General features: G+C 36.8%; 1 protein-coding gene across 1 annotated transcript in view; it reads right to left on the bottom strand.

Annotated features, from left to right (window-relative positions):
- Nucleotides 1-394: 394 nt before the first annotated feature.
- The window catches only part of ETNK1 (ethanolamine kinase 1), a 29,288-nt gene continuing 9,888 nt past the window's right edge, over nucleotides 395-19,794 (bottom strand). Inside the window, exons 2-8 of the mRNA XM_027680795.1 lie at nucleotides 18,420-18,679; nucleotides 17,476-17,616; nucleotides 15,869-16,011; nucleotides 9,585-9,668; nucleotides 7,651-7,811; nucleotides 5,157-5,230; nucleotides 395-3,992 (exon numbers count right to left, since the gene is read on the bottom strand). Coding sequence (XP_027536596.1) covers nucleotides 3,920-3,992; nucleotides 5,157-5,230; nucleotides 7,651-7,811; nucleotides 9,585-9,668; nucleotides 15,869-16,011; nucleotides 17,476-17,616; nucleotides 18,420-18,679 — 936 coding nt within the window. The 3' untranslated portion in view covers nucleotides 395-3,919. The remainder of the gene's footprint in view (nucleotides 3,993-5,156; nucleotides 5,231-7,650; nucleotides 7,812-9,584; nucleotides 9,669-15,868; nucleotides 16,012-17,475; nucleotides 17,617-18,419; nucleotides 18,680-19,794) is intronic.

The raw sequence follows: 19,794 nt of genomic DNA, 5'->3' as shown, positions 1-19,794 counted from the left end.
GACTCCTATCACAACTACCTCAACCACTGTCCCCATGGGAGCACACATTTCAGGAGTGCTTCAATTCAACACACTTATGTTTTGAAGTCACCAGCATTCAAAAACGTATAGGAAACTTTTGGAAGTTTAGGTAAACAATTTTAAAGGCTTTCCCTATCCCACAGGTACTACATGTACCTCTGATGCATGGTTTGCCCTATTATTAGAACAGATTTTCTCTTAATCTAAGTACTGTATAAATTCCTTTATTCCCAGAATCATTCCCAAGAGCAAGTTGTCAAAAAAGCTAACAGGGGGAAAAAAAGACCCTGGATGCCCAAGGCTATAAATGGATACCTTAACATAAAACTATTATGTTGTGTTACAGGTCAATTTAACAAAAGAAGTCCGCACACAGAATTAAGATTTCTTCTTTACATCAAAATTTCTACAAAATAGGAGAGAATACAATGCAATACACAAGTCCATAAATGCAAGATACAGTACAATTCACACTAATTTACAAATGGTTATTTACACTGTTGTATATACACGTACAGTCAGACCTGGTTAATGCAAATTTGGTATGTCCTTTTAAAATGCAAAACAAGTGTAAATGAAGGTATTTAAAATTATGTGATAGGAGACTAGGTACTGTTCAGAAATCTTTAGTGTTTGGGTGACCTATGAAATCAGGCCTGGATTAGCCAGATCTGACTGCAGAAATGAGAAGAAAAAAATTCACACTATTCTGCTTTACAAAAGCAACCAGGCCACTACGGTCTATTGACTTGATGCTATTTCTGCAAGAATGCCGTTACTAATAATCCTCTTTATATTTACAGTATAGGCTTAACTACAGCAAGAATTATTAATTTTGGCATTCATGCCCTTAGCTTAACATAAAGGCAACAGAGTATCTTCTTGGCAAGTCACAGTCAAAACTACTACAGGATGTTTCTAGAGCTCAGTCATTTTGTTGTCCTCCTTCAAATATCCTTATGTTGCTATTACAGAGACTGAGATAAATTAATTGAAACAAGTACATGTTCTCTAGTACCTAACTTACATTCAGAATGTCCTGTATTCACAGTTTCAAGCTACCTTATCTGCAATGCCATTGCAAACTACTGCTTCAAACTTAATGCACCAGTAGATATTCCTCAGCAAGCGAGAATATCCAAGTGCTACTGGCTCAAACGGATGTGGAACAAGGCTCAAGGTAACTGGCATTTCCTTTTGGGAGATGTTTTACAGTATTTCCTCAGAACTGATCACAAATTGGTTTAATCTGCACTTGTCTTGAAGGAGAGCTGATGCAAAGCAGCGTTTAAGTGTGTAAAATTAATTTCAACGTGCAAAATTAAATCTTCTACCACGACTGCAAAGTCAACCACTGTAACCTGTGACAGTCCTTGTGCTTCTTCTAAGTGGCTCAGGAAAAGCTTGGGAGTATTTACTACCTGTTTCAAAGTGCTTTTATGGGATTCAGTGGAACTTCACAAGGATGAGACTGAGCTGCACTCAGGAAAAGCTTTGGTTCTGCAGAAGCAAACTTCCACTTCTACAGTTATTGCTACTTGAGCTATACAAACAAAAATATTACCAACAAAAACTACACTAACTCCAAATCCAAGTAGTACTGGTACCTGAAAAGGGAATGTGTCTTGCAAGCCATTGGGAAACTTGGGATCTGTCAAGTGTTGGATTTCCCAAGACCAAGTGAACTTCGCTGCCTTCTTTCAAATATGTCATAAATACAAAGCAACACTGTCAGAAATAAAGCCACTGCTTGGAAGAAAATAGTAATAAGAGTTCAGAAATCTTTATCAGTCTTACTTCCAAGCACACCTTGCTGAACATAAAGGAAATACAAGACAGCAGGGTATTATTCACCGTATGTCAATAATGTCCACAGGGAGAAAGTACAGAAGATCAAGGTCTTCAGTGCCTTCATGAGCTCTAGCAACATCCTTGATAACTGCTACAAGGTAAATTATAAATGTCTATTTTAGTTATTTGTTTCAACTACAAAGAAAGTTTGTCCAGTATAGTAGCCTCCAGCTAATGAAAATGGTTACCTCAGTTCAAGTTACAAAAAAAAAAAAATCCCAGTTCTCCCATTTGTGTAAGAATTTTTAAGGTTTTGACTGAAGAAAATTTAAAAAAAAAACAAACTGAAACATTCAGAGATGAATATAAATAGGAGGAAAAAAAAATCCTAAACCGTGCTTTTGTAAAAGAACAGAATGCCATTCGAAATGGTCTTTAAAGGTGAAAATTTTTCATTCACATGAATTTTCTTTGTCCTGGATCAATCCAAGCTTTTGTAAAGCACATATGTATATACGTGTGTACACATGATACACACATACACACACAGCAGTGTGCCATAAAGCAACTTTGAATAAATATCTTTGCTGGAGTCTGTACAACAGACTCCCCGTAATATTTACTCTTCAGGTAAGTTTGTGTTTGCACGTGTACTTGCACACGCACAGACTTTGTACATGTGGGCACTTATGTGACCAAAGTGCAAAGTTTTTCAGAGTATCATCAGACTGTGCCTGCCCAGCTCCACACTGCACTGGTGAGTTTGATTTTCCTGTTGTGGGTCTTTTCCCCTCTCATGTCCCCCCCCCACCCCACCCCCCCTTTCAGAGTTAAAGCCTCTTTTCCACACAAACTTATACATTGTCCCATTAAGTAAACATTGTCTTTTCAATTCACATTTTGTAATCCAGACCATTCTTGGTATAATAGCTTTAAGAAATAAGAAAGTGTGTGTGATGATCAAAGCCCAGTTGCTCAAGTCATACACTTTTCCATACTGTCCTTCAAACTGGAGACTTCGAAAAGCAATTTGCTAACAGAAAAAAAGAATCACCAGACACACCAAAATCAGCACAGCTACAGGACCAGGCATTTAAGACTTAGAATCCAAGGTTAGAAGATGACAAAGCAGAAAGATGTCAACAACATATGAACTGTAAACCTGTGTCTTGCTCCCCAGTGCAACAGGATCTCTGCTCACTTGTCTCCAGTTCAACATCTGTTCCACTAGATCCTACTGAAGCACATCAAATACAGACACCAGAATAGTGTTCAAATTTAGAATCAAGTTTCAAAAAGGAATATAGATTTGGAATAGTGGTCTTTTGCTTTCAAGAGTACACTTAATAAAAAAGCAGCTTTCACACAGAAGTTACAGATGGTACATGCCCTCAGAGAACCTTACAGCCACAGAACTTTCACATTTCTACAGCTTAACACATCAAGAAGAAAAAAAAAATCAAAACTTTAATTATCATTTCAGCAAGCTGGTTGATTCTTGTGCAAAAAAAAAAAAAAAAAAAAATTACCATCATATGGAAAGCTACCATTTTCTTTAAAAAAAAAAAGGGAAAAATAAAAAGACAGTCCTAACCATTCTCCCTAGTTACACTGGAGTTCTCACAAGTCTATTGTCACTTGTTTTGCTCGTACACATCTTAAAAGGGTAATATTCTCTGACAAGTCTTCTTTAGCATAAGTTAATGCATCTTCAATAAAACAAGTTGTTAAATGAATCCTTTGGAACAACTTCACTGTCTGCACCCAACTTGAACAAAAACTGATGAAAGCAGCAATGGAATCATGTTAAACTTATAATAAATAATTCACATACAACATATGTTAAATTACAAAGAAGGATTAAATTGCCATTTCTACAACTTTTTATAGATTTAGCAAGTTTCTAATCCGTTTTATATCAACAGCAGTACGTATGCTCTTCATATTAAATTTAACATTGAAGGACTGTTTAGAGGCATTATTTATAAAGCAAGAACCACCAAGTGAGCATTACAGCACTTCAACAAATGTTTAGCTTTTTTCCAGTATCTGTTCTCAGAAAAGATCCAGGGGTTGTCCATCCACTTGGTAAGTGTCCTCCTCTTCGTTACTCAGGAAGAGTTAACGTCATGACCTCCAGTTTCATTTTGAAATACTGGTTAAACCGAACGATTGCATACCTATTGAAAGGGAGAGAGAGAGAGAGAGTCCAAGTTAAGAGCAGGTAACTCCTTACATGAAAACAGCCAAGCTAAATAGGGCTAGTCAAAAGACCATCAATCCTAGGACCCTGTTTCCAACACTGACCCTTAGCAGTTGCCAAAGGAAGAAATTCAGAACAGTACATCAATGTTCCGGTACTTCCTCACCCCACTCCCAGCTTGCAAAACAGATGCTGTTCTGGTATTATCCAAAGGTAGTGGCTGTGGTTTTAGTTGTTCTTAATGGACTGTCCAACTACAATCCCACAGAAATCTGATCTCGATTATTACAAAAATGGCATTTTATTCAAAGCTGACAAGTTTCGGGGTTCTATGACCCGTGTTTTCTCTTAGTTTGTCGCGCCATCTCGTGGTGACTCACGGGTACTGCTGCAGCAGATAATCAGTCACAGGAACCCAGAGTGGTCTTATTGACAAAATGACACAACTAAGCCCAGCAAACTGGCTCAGTCACCACAAAAAAATTCCAAAGGGGGATCTTTTACCAGGAAAAAATGACTACTTTTATCACCTCATGCAAGCCCCACTGGAGAAGTGAACTCCTCTGCTTGTTGCCATAAAAGATCATTTAAAAAAATGCCAAAGACACATCTATCCACCTGAAACAGAACAACCCTGGCCAGCACCTCAGGAAACAGGTCTTAACATTCATCAGTGTTACAAAAACTCTTTAAAAATAGCAGGGGTTTCCAGGATCAACACTCCATGCAATCAGTACAAAAAAGCTTGTTTACTACAAGAATATCATTTCTTTGACTCCTGCAGTTGAAAATGGAGGTCTTGGATCTGACAGACAGCACACCTCACTGACCTACTTGGCTTTTAAGCCTTTGTCTCTTCAATAAAAAAAAGCACTCAATGCCCCAAAACATTGTGTTCCTTGCCTTCTTATACCATAAGTTTTAATCCAGGGGCACATACTAATTAGAGAACTTTCAGCAACAAAAAGCACAGACAGCTTTTAATATCCTGTTTTCTCTGAAAGATGTCATTGTATGACCACATAGATTAGGTCTGTCTCTCAGGTCTCAGTTTCTGATAGCTGGGGTGTTGGAGTAGATGGCCTTACAGATTCCCTTCAGCCCCCAATATTCCATGTTCATACATAGCAAGCACACTTACCCTAGAAAATCGAAGTCAATGGTGGAATATTTGGCTTGAATTAGAGCCCACAATCCCCAAAAGAAGTGGGAAGCCTAAAAGGAAAAAAATTTATCGGTGAAAAATTAACCTCATTTCCAATCCAACGTGGAGACATATTCTCACATTGAGACAGAAGGTTACCTACAGAAGAGCACTCAAAACACAAACCTTTTCTAAAGTTATTTGATATCTCTTTACCAAACAGATTGATAAGCACTATTATAGAACAAACTACTGGCAATCAGAGTTACAAGTAAAGCTATTGGACTCGTAACTCTCCACGTGTCATTTTCAAGAAAAATAATATTGCATTTATAAAATAGGTCAACTATTAAGCAGATTGTTGTACAACTATATAAACCACACTTTAAAAATGCACACAAATTCAACTGTCTTATCTACTGCTGCTAATTAAATATATATTATTCCACAGTTATTCAAATCTAGTACAAGTATGAAATTCCTTTGGAATCTTTGACTACACCCTTAGATCTCTACAACTGCACACACTTTCACTGCTGACTTGGACAAAGATGATATGAAGTGCTGTAAGAAAACCTTTAACTCATCAGCCTTTACACAAACTTCTCATTTGTTCCAAACTTACTTCCATGTTCACTTTCAGAACGAAACCATTAGTGATTTGATCATTAATATACCCCAAACCAACATGTAATGGTCATGACAGTCTCCTTGTGGAAGATGTCTCTGGACCACCCAGGTTACAAGTTACAGACTTCAAACCTCACTGAATAACTGCTTACAGTAATTACCTAAATAGCTTCCCAAAGATTGCAAGTAACACTTGACCAGGAGCTTAGAAGGCACAAAAATGCACATGCACCCAAAAGCACCTTAACATGGTAACTAATATATGTCCACGTGAATCTTGTATCTCTAGTTTAGATAACTTTGCCAGAGAGTAGCAGTTCAGCATTGTACATCAGCATCCATTAAGTCATGTTTTCTCTTAGCAAAGCTTACCACACGAACTGACACAAGTGTCACACAGTATTTGAGCATCATGTGTGGTCTATAGGCAAGCCTTGAGCTGTTCTCTAAACACAACTCTATCCTCTTAAACTTTACTGTGACCATCATTTAAAACTGACAAAACAACGCTATATATTTTAAAACAGACCACCAGCCTACTTAACTGCAGCTCTAACCTTCCCAAATAAATGGGACAGCTGAGTTTAACAGTAACAGCTGACATTTTAAAAGAATTGCACCAAACAAGCTGCTATTTTCAAAGACTTGTTAAATAATCATTTCCTTGTGAACTGTATTTCCTCACTGCAACCATTAGCTTTTGCCAGAAAACAGAGTATTACAGAAGTGTTTGGATCAGTAGGAAAGAGAACTAAAATAAGGCTAGAGCGGCTTCTTTAGACTTAGTCCTCATACAAACAGTTTGCCATGTTATTCTTGAGGAGAAAACAAAATAAAGGCAACTTTTGTTGTAACATTTCCAATCACATCTTCTAGGCAAAACAAGATCAGGGCTAGTTGAAAAACAAAAATTATGTGAACCTCTAAAGTATCTGTTAAGAAATCACACAAAGATAAAGCTTAGAAAAAGAGAAAGACAACTTCAAACTGCTTCTAACAGTATATATCCTCATGACATTCAAAGATTTAATTCCACACCTATGTGACTTTACTTATTCTACCTCCATGAATTACATTTGATGTGGTTTGTTTTCCTGAAGGACAGGGCACCAAAGTCAGGTCAAAATTGAACAGGCTCCATCCTTTCAAAGGGAAAGAACAAGAGACTGAAGCTGTTACATCCAAAGTCTGCAGAAGACAGACTGACAGAGAGGAAACAGCTTATAATGCACAGAGATACTGGAGGAGCAGGAAGCAGACTCATACAGACAGCCCTCTCTCTAGAACTTTGGGGAACCAGGAGACTGACTCCATGTGCACTTTGCTACAATTTAAACCACTAAAGGCGATAAAAAACAAATCTGAAAGCAACTCCCTTCTTGCCGAGACACTCAGGTAAGGAAAGTTAAGTCAGTACTGAAAGATTCTAGAGTGACCTAATTATCTGCAACAGAATAAATAAATAAAAATCAAAATATCCTGGTTTTACTCTGACAGAATTTTATCATCTTATTTTAAAAAGGCTTTTAAAAATTGCCTTTATGAACTTGCTCTTCTGTTTTCTTACCACTACAAACAAAAGTTCAATACAGACCCACCATAAGCTCTGGCCAACTCAAACTTGCCAGACCAATAAACAGCCAATAGAAATACTCACTAAAAGCTCATCTCCTCCTTTTCTGAATGCCCAGTGCTTCTTTCACTGGGAATATTCTACAGACAATTTTTAAACAGCAAGTGGAAGGAAACTTCTACTTCTAACAGAAGCTTCTCTTTATTCTTTACGTGCCACAGCACTCAGATTAAGAAACTTGGAATTACATTTGTCCATAATGTGTCTAATCAAGTGTTTGTTACTTACCAGTGCAAACTGATTGACTTGGACATACAGAACTTCAACTTCTTTTTCACTGACTTCTGTGCCAAATCCTTTATATTCTTTGTAGGCCTCAAGGTAAGATCTCAGCCACTGTTCCTGTAATTTTCTGTTAGGATAAAGGCTGTAGTCTACTTCATTTACTCCTAGAAAAGAAAAAAATACCTATTAGAACCTTCTGTAGCCTAAAAAGACCATTACATGTCCTCAGTACCTACCATTCTTTCTTGTGCACCTGTCTTTGTTGTGCCCAGCTGTGTCCACTCAGACATTCCAGGGTAAGGCTGTGATTTTTACAGTATGAGATTCCACTAAATATTCATTGAAGAAAGCTCTTAAATAATTAGAGCTTACAATTCTCTATGTTTAAAAGTCCATTACTAGACTACTTCCCCCTTCCCATTCCAACACACAAGCACAAATTGCTGTAGACAAACATCAGCATTTTTACTTTGACCTGACTTTATCAGTTACATGTTGTCAAGAATTTCCCACACACAAATCAGAGTGTTCAACATCTGATTTATGTTTTCAGCCACCTAGAGGCTACTTGTAGGCCGAGATTCAACAACTTGGGCTTTGAGAGAAGCTTCAAGAAAAAGTATTTGCAGTTCAAATATAACAAATATTACATATTTTGTAGGAAAAGGCACTTGTATGCAACAACATCCCAAGCTGAGTCCAGATGCATATCCAGTTGTCACTAACTAAGCTCATGTTTGATGAAAATTTACTACAAGTCTGTCTTTCTCCTCCACAGGGTTTGGTGGAATTAGAAGTCTTATCTCTGTAACCCCTTTTTATCCTGTTTTTCTTCCTATACTGGCAATGCTTAGTCACAGGCCATAGGGAAACTGGCAGGAGCCCCAAACCTGGATCACAGCTCACTCTCACTATTACTCTCCAGGGATCTGGGAATTCTCCTCGAGTCTTATACTACGAACAGTGCAATCCCCTAGCACCTAAACTTTTTTGTATGTCAGATCTACTCAAATTTACCTTCAAAACATAATTACGATTTTTACTGGATGGAGAGTTAAAGTGAAGCACAACCGTTCTTCATAAGTAAAAAAATGTATCTGTGCATTTAGTCTTCTTACTGATGTAAGACTTTGAGAAGTGCAAGACAAAAATCAAATGCTTTCAATTTATACTTGGTAAAAGAATTTAACTTGCTTTCCAAATATTTAAATTACCAATTACACAACTTATGTTACCACGTACACATCCCGATCCTTTTAAGTTATCTAAACTTCACATTGTGAAATGACTGGTAGATTAATGCTCCTAATTTCACCACACTGTGCTTTCCATCTGTAGATTTTCACTGCTGTCCCATGCTCTGAAACACCACAGCACACACTTGAGGTTATTTCTCCCTTATGGAATAAATGGAATGGGCATTCACTGACAAAATTTGAACTAGATAATAAATGAGTCTACAAACATCTTATTCCTGAAATCCCACCTTTTTCCTATGACAGTCTTACCTTTACCTCTCATTTTAGGACAGGGCAAGTACTTAGCACACCCATTCAAACCAACAAAAAACCAGACAATCCTGCCTTTTGGCACTGTGGAACCACAGAGAGTATTCTCAATATATACCTATGGAGTGACATCCACAGTATTTCATTACTGTCTCTGCTGTGTCACTTCACAGAAGGACACTGGGAAAGCTGTGGGTTCTGTATTTATCTAATTCTACCAGCACACAGGACATGACATTGCCATTTCTGGCTTAGCAGAGTTGCAAAGGAAAGGCATAACTGGCCTGCAAAACGAGACAACATATTCTGAGCTGACAGCTGTAAACATGCATTTAGATAAACAGACAAAGAATGTGCAAGAATGAGGTAGGTGGGGGGGTTTTAATTCATAAAACCAGTCAAACTTTACCTCAGAAATCCGATTCTTACCTGCAAATTCATTGAAGTGATTTCCAATGTCATAAGCCAGGTAGTTGTATCCAGAGTACTCATAGTCTATGAACTGCACATCACCTATGTGAGAGACAACAGCAACAACATCAGAGTTCAGATCAAGTGAAGTCACAGCCCTAATCCTTTGGTGTCCTTTGAAGATTTCAGGGAAAAACAAAAAACAAAACCAAACCATGCACTCGTCTTTCTTGTGCCCAGTTGTGTGCACTCAGACATTCCAGGGTAAGGCTGTGATTTTTACAATATGAGATTCCCCTAAATATTCATTCGAAAAAGCTCTTAAATAATTAGAGCTCACAATTCTCTGTGTTTTAAATCTGAGCTTAAAATCTGAACAGGAGAATTTCAATTTTAACTTCTACCACATGAGGGCACCCCTTACCCTCAAAATAAGGAGTAGCCGATTCTTTATTTAAATTTTATGTAGAAATAGCAGATCAATTTTTCCCTGACTTAAAAAACAAACAAACAACAAAACAGTTTTGCTCATTCTCACACAAATGTGAACCATAGTGTACTAACACATTGCAACAATGCTGATATTTCCTCTAACACATTGATATTTCCTGCTTCCTCTAACCACACTTACACAGGAAAACTATTCTTAACTGTTTTTTTTTTAATCTGGCTTAAACTGGTCTCAAGAAACTGTCAGACAGTCCTCAAGTCCTCAAAACTATCAAAGTATGTAGTATTATTTAAACAAGGGCTGACAAAACAGCAAAACACAGCCCCAAATGTTTCCAAATTACTTTTTCCTGTAGTGAAACCCAGGAAAATGCTTCACTTAATTTCTACAGTACATAAAAGAGTCAAAATATTAGCAAGATAGAATAGGTAAAACTAGAGCTCTTGTTTTTTAAGGGAAACCAGCAAAATGACTAAAAACATCAGAAAAGGAAGCAACTGGTAAACATAAGAACTTTGCACTAGAACATTAAAAACTAAAGTCTTGCATTTCTCAACTATCATGCTGAATGGGTAATTTTCACCCTTCTCCCTCTCTATACCCATTCTTCTGATGACTATCTGCAAATTTAATTAATAAAAACATTCTTTTATTACAAAGAGCAATCTTCTTAACATGATTTAAAACATATTACAGATATCAATGCTGTCAGAACTCCAGGTTAAAAAAAATCACGAACAATGTTAAAATTAAGTACATTACATACACATATTTCCTAGACTAAGGATTTTAAGTGCCTAAAATACTGCCTCCTTAAGATTTAGAAATATCATACATCTCAAATACAATAGTTTCACCAATATCCTGACCAAATTAGCACAGAAGAACTTTGTTAAAAATGTTCCTTCGCATGCAGTTCATCTTTACCATATTTGAAATACTAACACGTTAATGTTTTCCAGACGGACAAATACTTACAATACTGCCACAAATGAACTTCTGCCACTGCCTGACTGGCAAATTCATACATTTATTTGCTCTTCCCACTGGTTCTTTATTGCTGCTTTTCAAAAGACACACCTCTAAGTTACAAGTCAGTCAAAATACACAGCCCAACCCTGGTTAATATTCTGCTACACAACTGATCTCCTGAACCCCCAAAACATTTAATATTGTCTGTATTTATAGAGGGTTTTTACTTCCTTCCTGGCATAAAATGCAAACACAGCAGGTAAAAGTCTGCTTGTAAAATATGGATGTAAATACTTTAAATTTTTCATGTGCAGATTACACCTAGAACATACCTATGTGCTACGATGGATTTTTAATTAAATCCATGGTTAGCTAAAGCTAACATTTAAAAAACTCACTTCCAGACATAAAGAACATATCATACAATCAGAAATTGAATCTAGCAAGATAAAGCTGAAGCTGTTACTTAGGCACGTGTCCTATGAGGAAGTGAATGTGAACAATGAGATAAGCTTTCAGTCAGTGCAACATCGCACGGGGCACGGCACCACAAGGCAGCAACAATGGCATACCCAGTCCGAAGCAGATGAAGAAAATTTGGAAAACTCACATTTGATAAGACAAAAGTTCAAAGTGAAAAAGTCTCGTATTTATACTGAGCCCTTTCAGACTCATGCTACTCTGGAACTCAACCTTAAAGTTAATTTTTGCATGAAGGCTCAAAATAAAGATGCACAGTTCCTTCTGTGAAACTGAAAGAAAGTAAAAGCTTTGAAGTTTGCTGTTTCATAAATGCACAATGCATAAAATGTACCAGCTACCTTGTTTTAGAAGAAACTGAAGAAAGTTCTCATTAATTGTTTAAATAACCATAATACTAGAAGTTACTTTTAAAGATTTACTGCAGCTCATATGAGAAAGCCACGTCTCAAAAATACAGCTTACTTTAATGGTTAAGCAGGTAGCTTTTATTCTGAGGCTTCTAGTAAGTACCAAGAATTTGTGCATCCCATTGATATCTCTTGGAGCAGGCAGACCAACAAGAGGCACTTCACCTAGACATGATTTAAAAATAAGCTCTACCATCTCTCTGGAGAAGCTACTATTATCAACAGGAATAGATACACCAAGAGTGTTGAATACTGCAAGTTGAAACATGTTCCTTTCTTCCAGGGATCTCCTAGTGCAGACAACATGCAATGAACTCTACAAAAACCACAGACAGATACAAAATGGAACATATGTTGTGTTCTATATCCCAGAAATCAAATTTCAAATAGATCAAATAGTAATCAACAGATAGATCTCCTCAAGGTACTGACAGGTAGGAGCATGATGACACCTCTCTTTCTAGTTGCTCTTCCCTTTTAAGGGTAAGCACTTCCAGTGTGCAAGTCCTGGCTGTAGTTACCACAGCTGGATGATGTATCCCGAGTTCCATCCCATCCTGCTTATCAGGTGAGCCAGAGCCCCTAAAAGACAGCTTCAAAAACAATGATCTGTGCTACAAACATACTTGACAATTCGCAAACGGGTCACATACCCAAAAAGAATAATTTTAGCTATAAACACCCCGTAGAGCTCTGCAAAGCAAAACAAGTTTTTAGATCAAAACTAGAAGCCTTAAACATACCTCAGTCTTCAGAAGCACTGAGCACCCACAGACTCCTACCAAAGATCATAGAAAACATTGGGTAGGCAGAGGGAATAAACAGAACAAAACCAGCCATCTACCTACACACTTAACTTCCTGCCAGATGATTTTCATATATTCAAAAAGAGCACATACAGATACAGACAAAAGAATACTGATACATGGTCTTGTTGAATAGCAAGTATTTGAATACTCTTAAAACATCAGGTATTTTTGGAAATTCCCAGGTCACGTTAAAAAAAAAAAAAAAATTTAGGAGCATCAGAACACAAGGTCTATAAATAAGTATCAAGCATATTTTTAGTATTCTTGATGTCAAAATTGTAATTAAAAGCAATATGAAGCTCCCAGCTATATCCTTCAAAGAGTAGACAACAGTGATAATTATAAGTTATATAAAGTAACACTTGCAGATATTTCATATCCTGAGTGATTGAGAGCGGACATTAAAAAAACAGCAAGAGGCAGGATTCTCTCAGCCACAGCAGGAACAAATTCAAATCAGATGAGTGAAACTCCATTAAATGAAGTTAGCACTCAACATGCTATTCCAGTCTCATAAATAAAATGTAAGGACAGGAGACTGATTCCTCTTAAAAGCAGTATGTGGCACAACTGATTTTTCTTTCAAGTCAGAAAACTTAACGTGAAGTTAAGGCAGAGGACAAGCCTAAAGCAAAGCCCTGGGACAAGCCATATTCTTTGTAACTGCATTAGACATGAGTCTTAATATCTGTTAATAGTCTGTAGCTTAAACACATAAACATCCCCCATGCCCAGTAAATGGGCAAATTAAGCATTCACAAACAAAATGATAAATGCAGTGTTGCTAAAACAAATAGTTTTTGTTAATGCCAGCTTCTGAAAAGCCAGACAATGCTACCAGCTTTGCACAAATTTTACTGAGGAGTAAAGAAAAAAAAAAGTAGTTAATACAGAAGTTCAGTTCTCTCTCTTATTTCCAGCTTAGGATCACCAAGGTCTTTTGGATTCACAGAAGCCTTTCTAGATGGAAGAGTAAATTAATCAGAGTACAGCATCACCAAAGCTGTTAACTACTTTCATACAGTTTGATGCCATTTAATGTGAAGCACATCTTTAACGATTCTATTTTGTGCTTTTGCAAAATTATTTGGATACCAATAAAAGGTTTTGCTTGGCTAAACAGAATTCAAGCAACACAAACATATTTCTTTGCAGTTAAAACTCAGCTCCCACTTTCTGCTCTGTAAAAAGTGTACTATACGAAACAGCTTTCAAATGACAAACATTCTTTCTACAGATGGTACTGAGGTTTGGTTAATATGAAAATGGTACCTGTTGTACCCAGATTGCACAAGTTTTACAACACTACATGTGCAACATTCAAATGTAAGTTTAAAAATATATTTATTTCATATTTCCAAGTCTTCCCCCCACAGCTGTTTACAGCTTGCTTGAAGCCAAAGTAGTTTACACGCCTCCCTCCTCCCCACCTTGTCCCCAAACTCTAAACACTCACACACTTGTTACTGTAGGATTGCTCACAAGTGATGCACTGCTGGCATTGTTTTTTCCTCCATTCTGTTTACAAAAAGAAAAGCATATAGCATTTGTTTTTCAATTAGGAACTTAACGCCTATTGACCACGACAGCAAACCTTTTAAAGGAATTCCTCGGATTTTTGTCTTTTTTGTTGTTTGGTTCTGCTACAAAAAGCAACTATAAAAATTACTTTTACCTCAAGAAATCTGTTCTGGAATGCTAAACCTCAAGGTAGTTTCAGCAATAAAACAACCCACACAGTAAAAATAGATTTATTTTTGGTACTACAGTATCACAACAATGTATGTAAGACCACAAGTCAATTTTTTTTGTACACCTTCCATGCTTTTCCCTCTCCTCTTTTTAAGCAGAGCTATAACCTATCATTGAAACTGAGTAAAATCACTGAAGCTTCATACTGAATTCTTAGAATTTAAAATTTATGTTAATAGCATTATAAAGGTATTATATGTATATATATGTATATACCAATATAACTAAAAGTACTAGCAACCCCCTTCATAAGTGGTATTACTCAGAGGGAAACTTGTATACAAACCACCTGAAAAGTTCATTTCCTCAATTCACATGCATCCAATGCATAAATGATGCAGAATGTGTTAAAAATACTTGGCCAGTTTTCATACTAGAACCAACTCCAGCTTGCTTTTATTAGTTTTTCTTCAGAACTTAAGGCAGGTAAGTTTAATAGGTCAAAGACCAATAATAACTCATGGAGAAGGTTTCAGTTCCTTTCAGTTATTCACTTCAACACTTTGGGCTTACATATCAACAATCTTACCCAACTGGCACAAACAAATACACAGCTACTAAAAGGAATATGTCCCCCTCACTTCAAAAGAAAACTTATAATCTGATTAGTTGGTTGCACTCAGCCAAGCTAAGCTATTTGAAAAGGGAGGAAAATTGTGCATTTTTACTGCACAATGGCCATTTCAGTGTGACAAGTTTGCCTTGTTTGTTTTAATATCTAATTGATTCACCTAGTAACTGAACCTCAAACCACTAAAATCAATAAACTGTGGGTTTAAAACAGAAGCTTTATACATTTTAATAACACGAATTATGAGTTAAATGTATTATAAGATAATCAAAAAAGTAATTTATCTCTGCCAAGACGTGTACTGCCTACAACTGTTTAAATAAAGGATGTACTTATGAGAGAAATTTAAGATGTCTATGTACCTACTGCAGAAAATAAATTGAGCTACTGAATGTAATATTAAATATCACTAATATACTGCATGATGAAAGGGTATTCCCACAATCACAATCCGGAACAAAATACATATTACAGGAGACAATCTTCATGTTATTTTCTATACTTGCATGATTTTCTTTTCTTCCTAAAACCCTTATACAACCAGAGTAGAATTAAAATCAACAGTTACATATTTTGAAGCCTAGTCATACAGACAAGCGGGGGATTAACAAAATCATTAGTTCATTAAAGAAAAGCAAAAAACCACTGACTTGCTTCCTCTGTACAGTAATATACAGATCAGAATTAGACTAATTAAGCAACTTAAGTCTTTGCACAGGTATCACTACCATTGCACTGGCTCTTAAAAGCTCAAACTAGGTTCACCTGAACAAGTCAGTAAAACAACACCACTGATGCAGCACATGCAATTACAGCACAAAGCCAACTCACTACTCACTGTTCAGTTCAAGTCCTACCTCGTTTCTTGTTGTAAATAATATTCTTACACAACAGGTCATTGTGACAGAGTACCACTGGTGATCCTAAATTTGACAGTCTTTCCTTCATCCAGGCCATCTCTTCCTGAAGAACTTGAGGACTTGGAATGTCACTTAAAAACCTTTTTATGTATAAGAAGATTAAGAGTTAGTACTGTGTGTTCCGTATCAAGCATCAAGCATTCTTCTTGCAAATAGTGCAATAGACCCTCTCTCAAATCAGGGCAATCACTGCCTTAGCAGTCAAATGATGACAATTATTTCCCTCTGTCCTCCCCAGAAAAAAATTCTATGGAGATTATCTGTGCTGTAAACATGATAGCAGTCCAAAAATCAGGAGTAAAACTCGAATACAGTCCTGCACATGTTAAAGGAGCAAAGATTAAGTGTGTTATTGCAGGAATTTCATTCACTTTTTGCTTATGTTACATTATTTCCTCCAAGAGGAATATACAACAGTAAGTACTAGGTACTACATATCTACACAGAGAAAATTAACATCAATTTTCAGTCTAGTCTCAGTAAATATACTTAAGTAGCCATTTTATCTTTTAGATTTTCCATTAATTCCTCATGTTTTCTCAGTTTTCTTAAGAACTTTATGTTGTAAAAGAAAAGCAACTTTGCTAAAAAGCATTCTTTAATTACAATGCAGCAAGAAGGGCAGCTGGTATCAGTGATTTCAAAGTTACATGAAGAATGTTTTTAAGCTGGAATCTTCTTCCTGAGTGATATGAAGTTTGGCAGTGTGCAAACACTTTCAAATTAGTTTTAGCTTAAAAGTTGGATCTCCACTCTCTGAGAAACATTGTCTTCAGCTCAAGCTTTAGATTACAGCAAGAAATTTTATTTAGGTTAAACATTGCTCCTGGTTTTGCCATTCCTCTCATCCCAATCTCTCAGTGACTGACAGCAAAAGCCTTTGGAAATATTTTCCCTTTTTGTGAAGCTCCTAACACCCACAGTTTGATTTACAACTCAACAACTATATTAAGATGCTAAAATTAAAATGTAATTAAACCCTTAGACCCAAGTTATACAACTATTCATAGTCCATGATAGTAAAAGTCTTGAGTGACTTGTGGATACCTTTTCCTCCACTGTCACCCAAACTAACCTTAAACTAGTTTTAGTGTTATGTTACAAAGTTTTGGAATAGACTTATAAGCTGAACACATACAAAACAGGGAAGAGGTGGGGATTAAAATGAACAAGCAGCAGTACTCCTGCAACCCCAGGAAACAGGTTTTTAGTGTTCATTCCAGAACACAGGTCTCAGTTTGAAATTCATGGTTCTCTTAAAGGCTACCTGAAGAAGTAGGTGAGTTGACCTTGGTTCCTTGAAAAGAGCAAAGGAAACTACCACTATTCAAGTATACAATCAGATTAAGAGCTATATGTATATATACACAATGTACCAAATTAGTTAAAAACCTTCATCATATTTGACATATATACAGCTACTTCAATATACAAGATACAACAAAACACAGAATTTTACAAGGTTAAGTCTTTTTCTTAAATATTCATCTACCCCTTAACCAGAAGGATTGAAAAGTCAGGAAAGAACATAGTGAAATACCCACCTTTTATTTACTTCCTCATCTGCAAATTCTGTGGGTATGAGAGAGAAGTACTTCCCCATCTTCAGCCATAGATTAGATTTAGGGATCCACCCATTGTGTGCATGAATAGTATGGATTTTAGCAAGCTGTCTAGCAATGAGTCTGAAAAACAGAAGTTAAATTAATGTTATAGTCAATGTATACCTGACAGACTACCGTATTTTTCCTAACAATACAACAACAATATATGTCATTGAAAAATTCTAAAAAATGCAGCACAGGAATTCAAAAAGGGTGTAAATAAGAGTAACACAGTCATAGGGGAGCATCTTTCTAGATTCAAAAGGTCATTAGCAACACTACCTGTGGGAGGGGAAGGACTGGAATTCCATTACAGCACACATACTTCTGTATTTACAATCTATTCTTACTTACCTTTAGAAGAATTGATTCAAATTAGCTGCCCTTGTTAGGCAAATACATTTCAGTGCACACATGAAAAACTAAAACCTTAATACATTGGCACTTTCTGTTCACTGCTAATAGTTTAAAAAATTATGTCCCAATGGAAGACTCTTGGATCTATTCACAAAAGGAATGTATTGGAAACAGAGCTGAAAGTACTTGCCTTAACAAAGTCCAGCCCCCTAAAACTCCATCTTGTTAAATGACCTCTCTAATGGTAACGAACGTTTTAAATACTCATAATAAACATCTCTAATGAGTACACAGTGTTCTGTGGAGGCAGCAAGGATCTCTTGTTCAGCACTGAAATACTATAACTAAGAGCGCAGCGAGCTGTCAAGAGTGTGAACATCGACTTCGTGCAGGTTTATAGAAGTATTTATTTTTTGCCTGCTCATAAACTGTGCTGGAGATGCTTTAGGCCTGATGGAACTCCATAAATGCATAATGAAATTCTGATATTTAAAAAAAAAACAACAATAATAATTTTAAAAGCTTACCTGAAAATATCTGGATTGCACACATGCTCTGGGTCCAGTGCTTCTCCCTGCATGAACTCGTAGCACAGGCCATTATTGAAAGTACAGTACAGTTGGGGTGCACAGCCATGGGCCTGCAACACGCGGAAACTCTTCACTTCCTCATCTCGATCCACCAAGAGCTCGGTCTTATTTCCATAGATCCGAACTAGAACGACATCATCTGTTATGTCACCAACGTAGCAGCCAATTAATTTATTGGTGATTCCATCAGTGAACAGCTGAAAAGTAAAAATAATGCATAAGCAACTTAGGTCTGTGTTTTCAATGTGCAGGGGGAGAATGCTGGGTTACTCTTTAGTTCCCCAAACACCAATGTTTACTAGATTGAGCATTAACAAAAGAAATCTTTAAGACAGAGGAATATTGTGAAAATTGCAGGGATTTTTATCAGTAATAGATGGAAACAGAAGAGGACAATCTGAAAACACACTACAGTGAACTACAGAAATGCTACATGTAAATGGCAATGTTGTAAAATGAGTTTCCACATAACCACTCTAAAGGACCATGTCCAGAAAAGAGCAAGGAAGCTGAGGAAGGTCTAGAGCACCAATCTTACGAGTAGCACCCAAGGGAGTTGTTTAGTCCAGAGAAAAGGAGTCTCAGGGGGACCTTATTACTCTCTACAACTACCTGGAAGACGGTTGTAGTGAGATGGGAATCAGCCTCTTATCCCAGGTAACAAGCGGTAAGACAAGAAGAAATGGCCTCAAGTTGCACCGGGGGAGGTTTAGATTGGATATTAGGAAAAATTTCTTCACCAAAAGGGTTCTCAAGCATTGAAATAGGCTGCCTGGGGAAGTGGTGGAATCACCATCCCTGGAAGTGTTCAGAAGGCCTGTGGATGTGGCACTTGGGGACATGGTTTAGTGATGGACTTGGCAGTGCTGTGTTAACGGTTGAACTTGATCTTAGAGATCTTTTCAACATGAATAATGCTATGAAACTGAGGGTTTAAGATGGCTGAAATCAAAGCCCAACAAAGCACCATGTCTAAACCAATATGAAAACAGCCATCAATACAGGGAGCACAAAAACAAGACAAATATGATGCACTTCAGAATTTCAGTATCTGTCAATCAGTGCACAACTAGTAAAAAAGATACTTCTGGAGTTCTAAACTAGTCCTTTTAAAAAACAAAATTCAGGTAAGAAACAGTTCAAGTTCAGTGTTTTTCACCTTCCCACCAGCTTCAGGTTTTACTGATTGCAAACAATTCCTGAAGTCACTTTGGCTCCACTACAATTTTGAGACTGTACTTGAAATTCAAGACCTTAGCCTTAAGTACAATTCCAAATTTAAAAGCTGTTGACAAGACCCACTGTCTTCCCA

The sequence above is a fragment of the Neopelma chrysocephalum genome, unplaced genomic scaffold (assembly GCF_003984885.1).
Source record: "Neopelma chrysocephalum unplaced genomic scaffold, ASM398488v2 Primary Assembly neopelma1_59, whole genome shotgun sequence".
In the NCBI taxonomy this organism is placed as follows: domain Eukaryota; kingdom Metazoa; phylum Chordata; class Aves; order Passeriformes; family Pipridae; genus Neopelma; species Neopelma chrysocephalum.
Note: the sequence above shows the minus strand (reverse complement) of the source record. Positions and strands in the feature narration are given on the sequence as shown.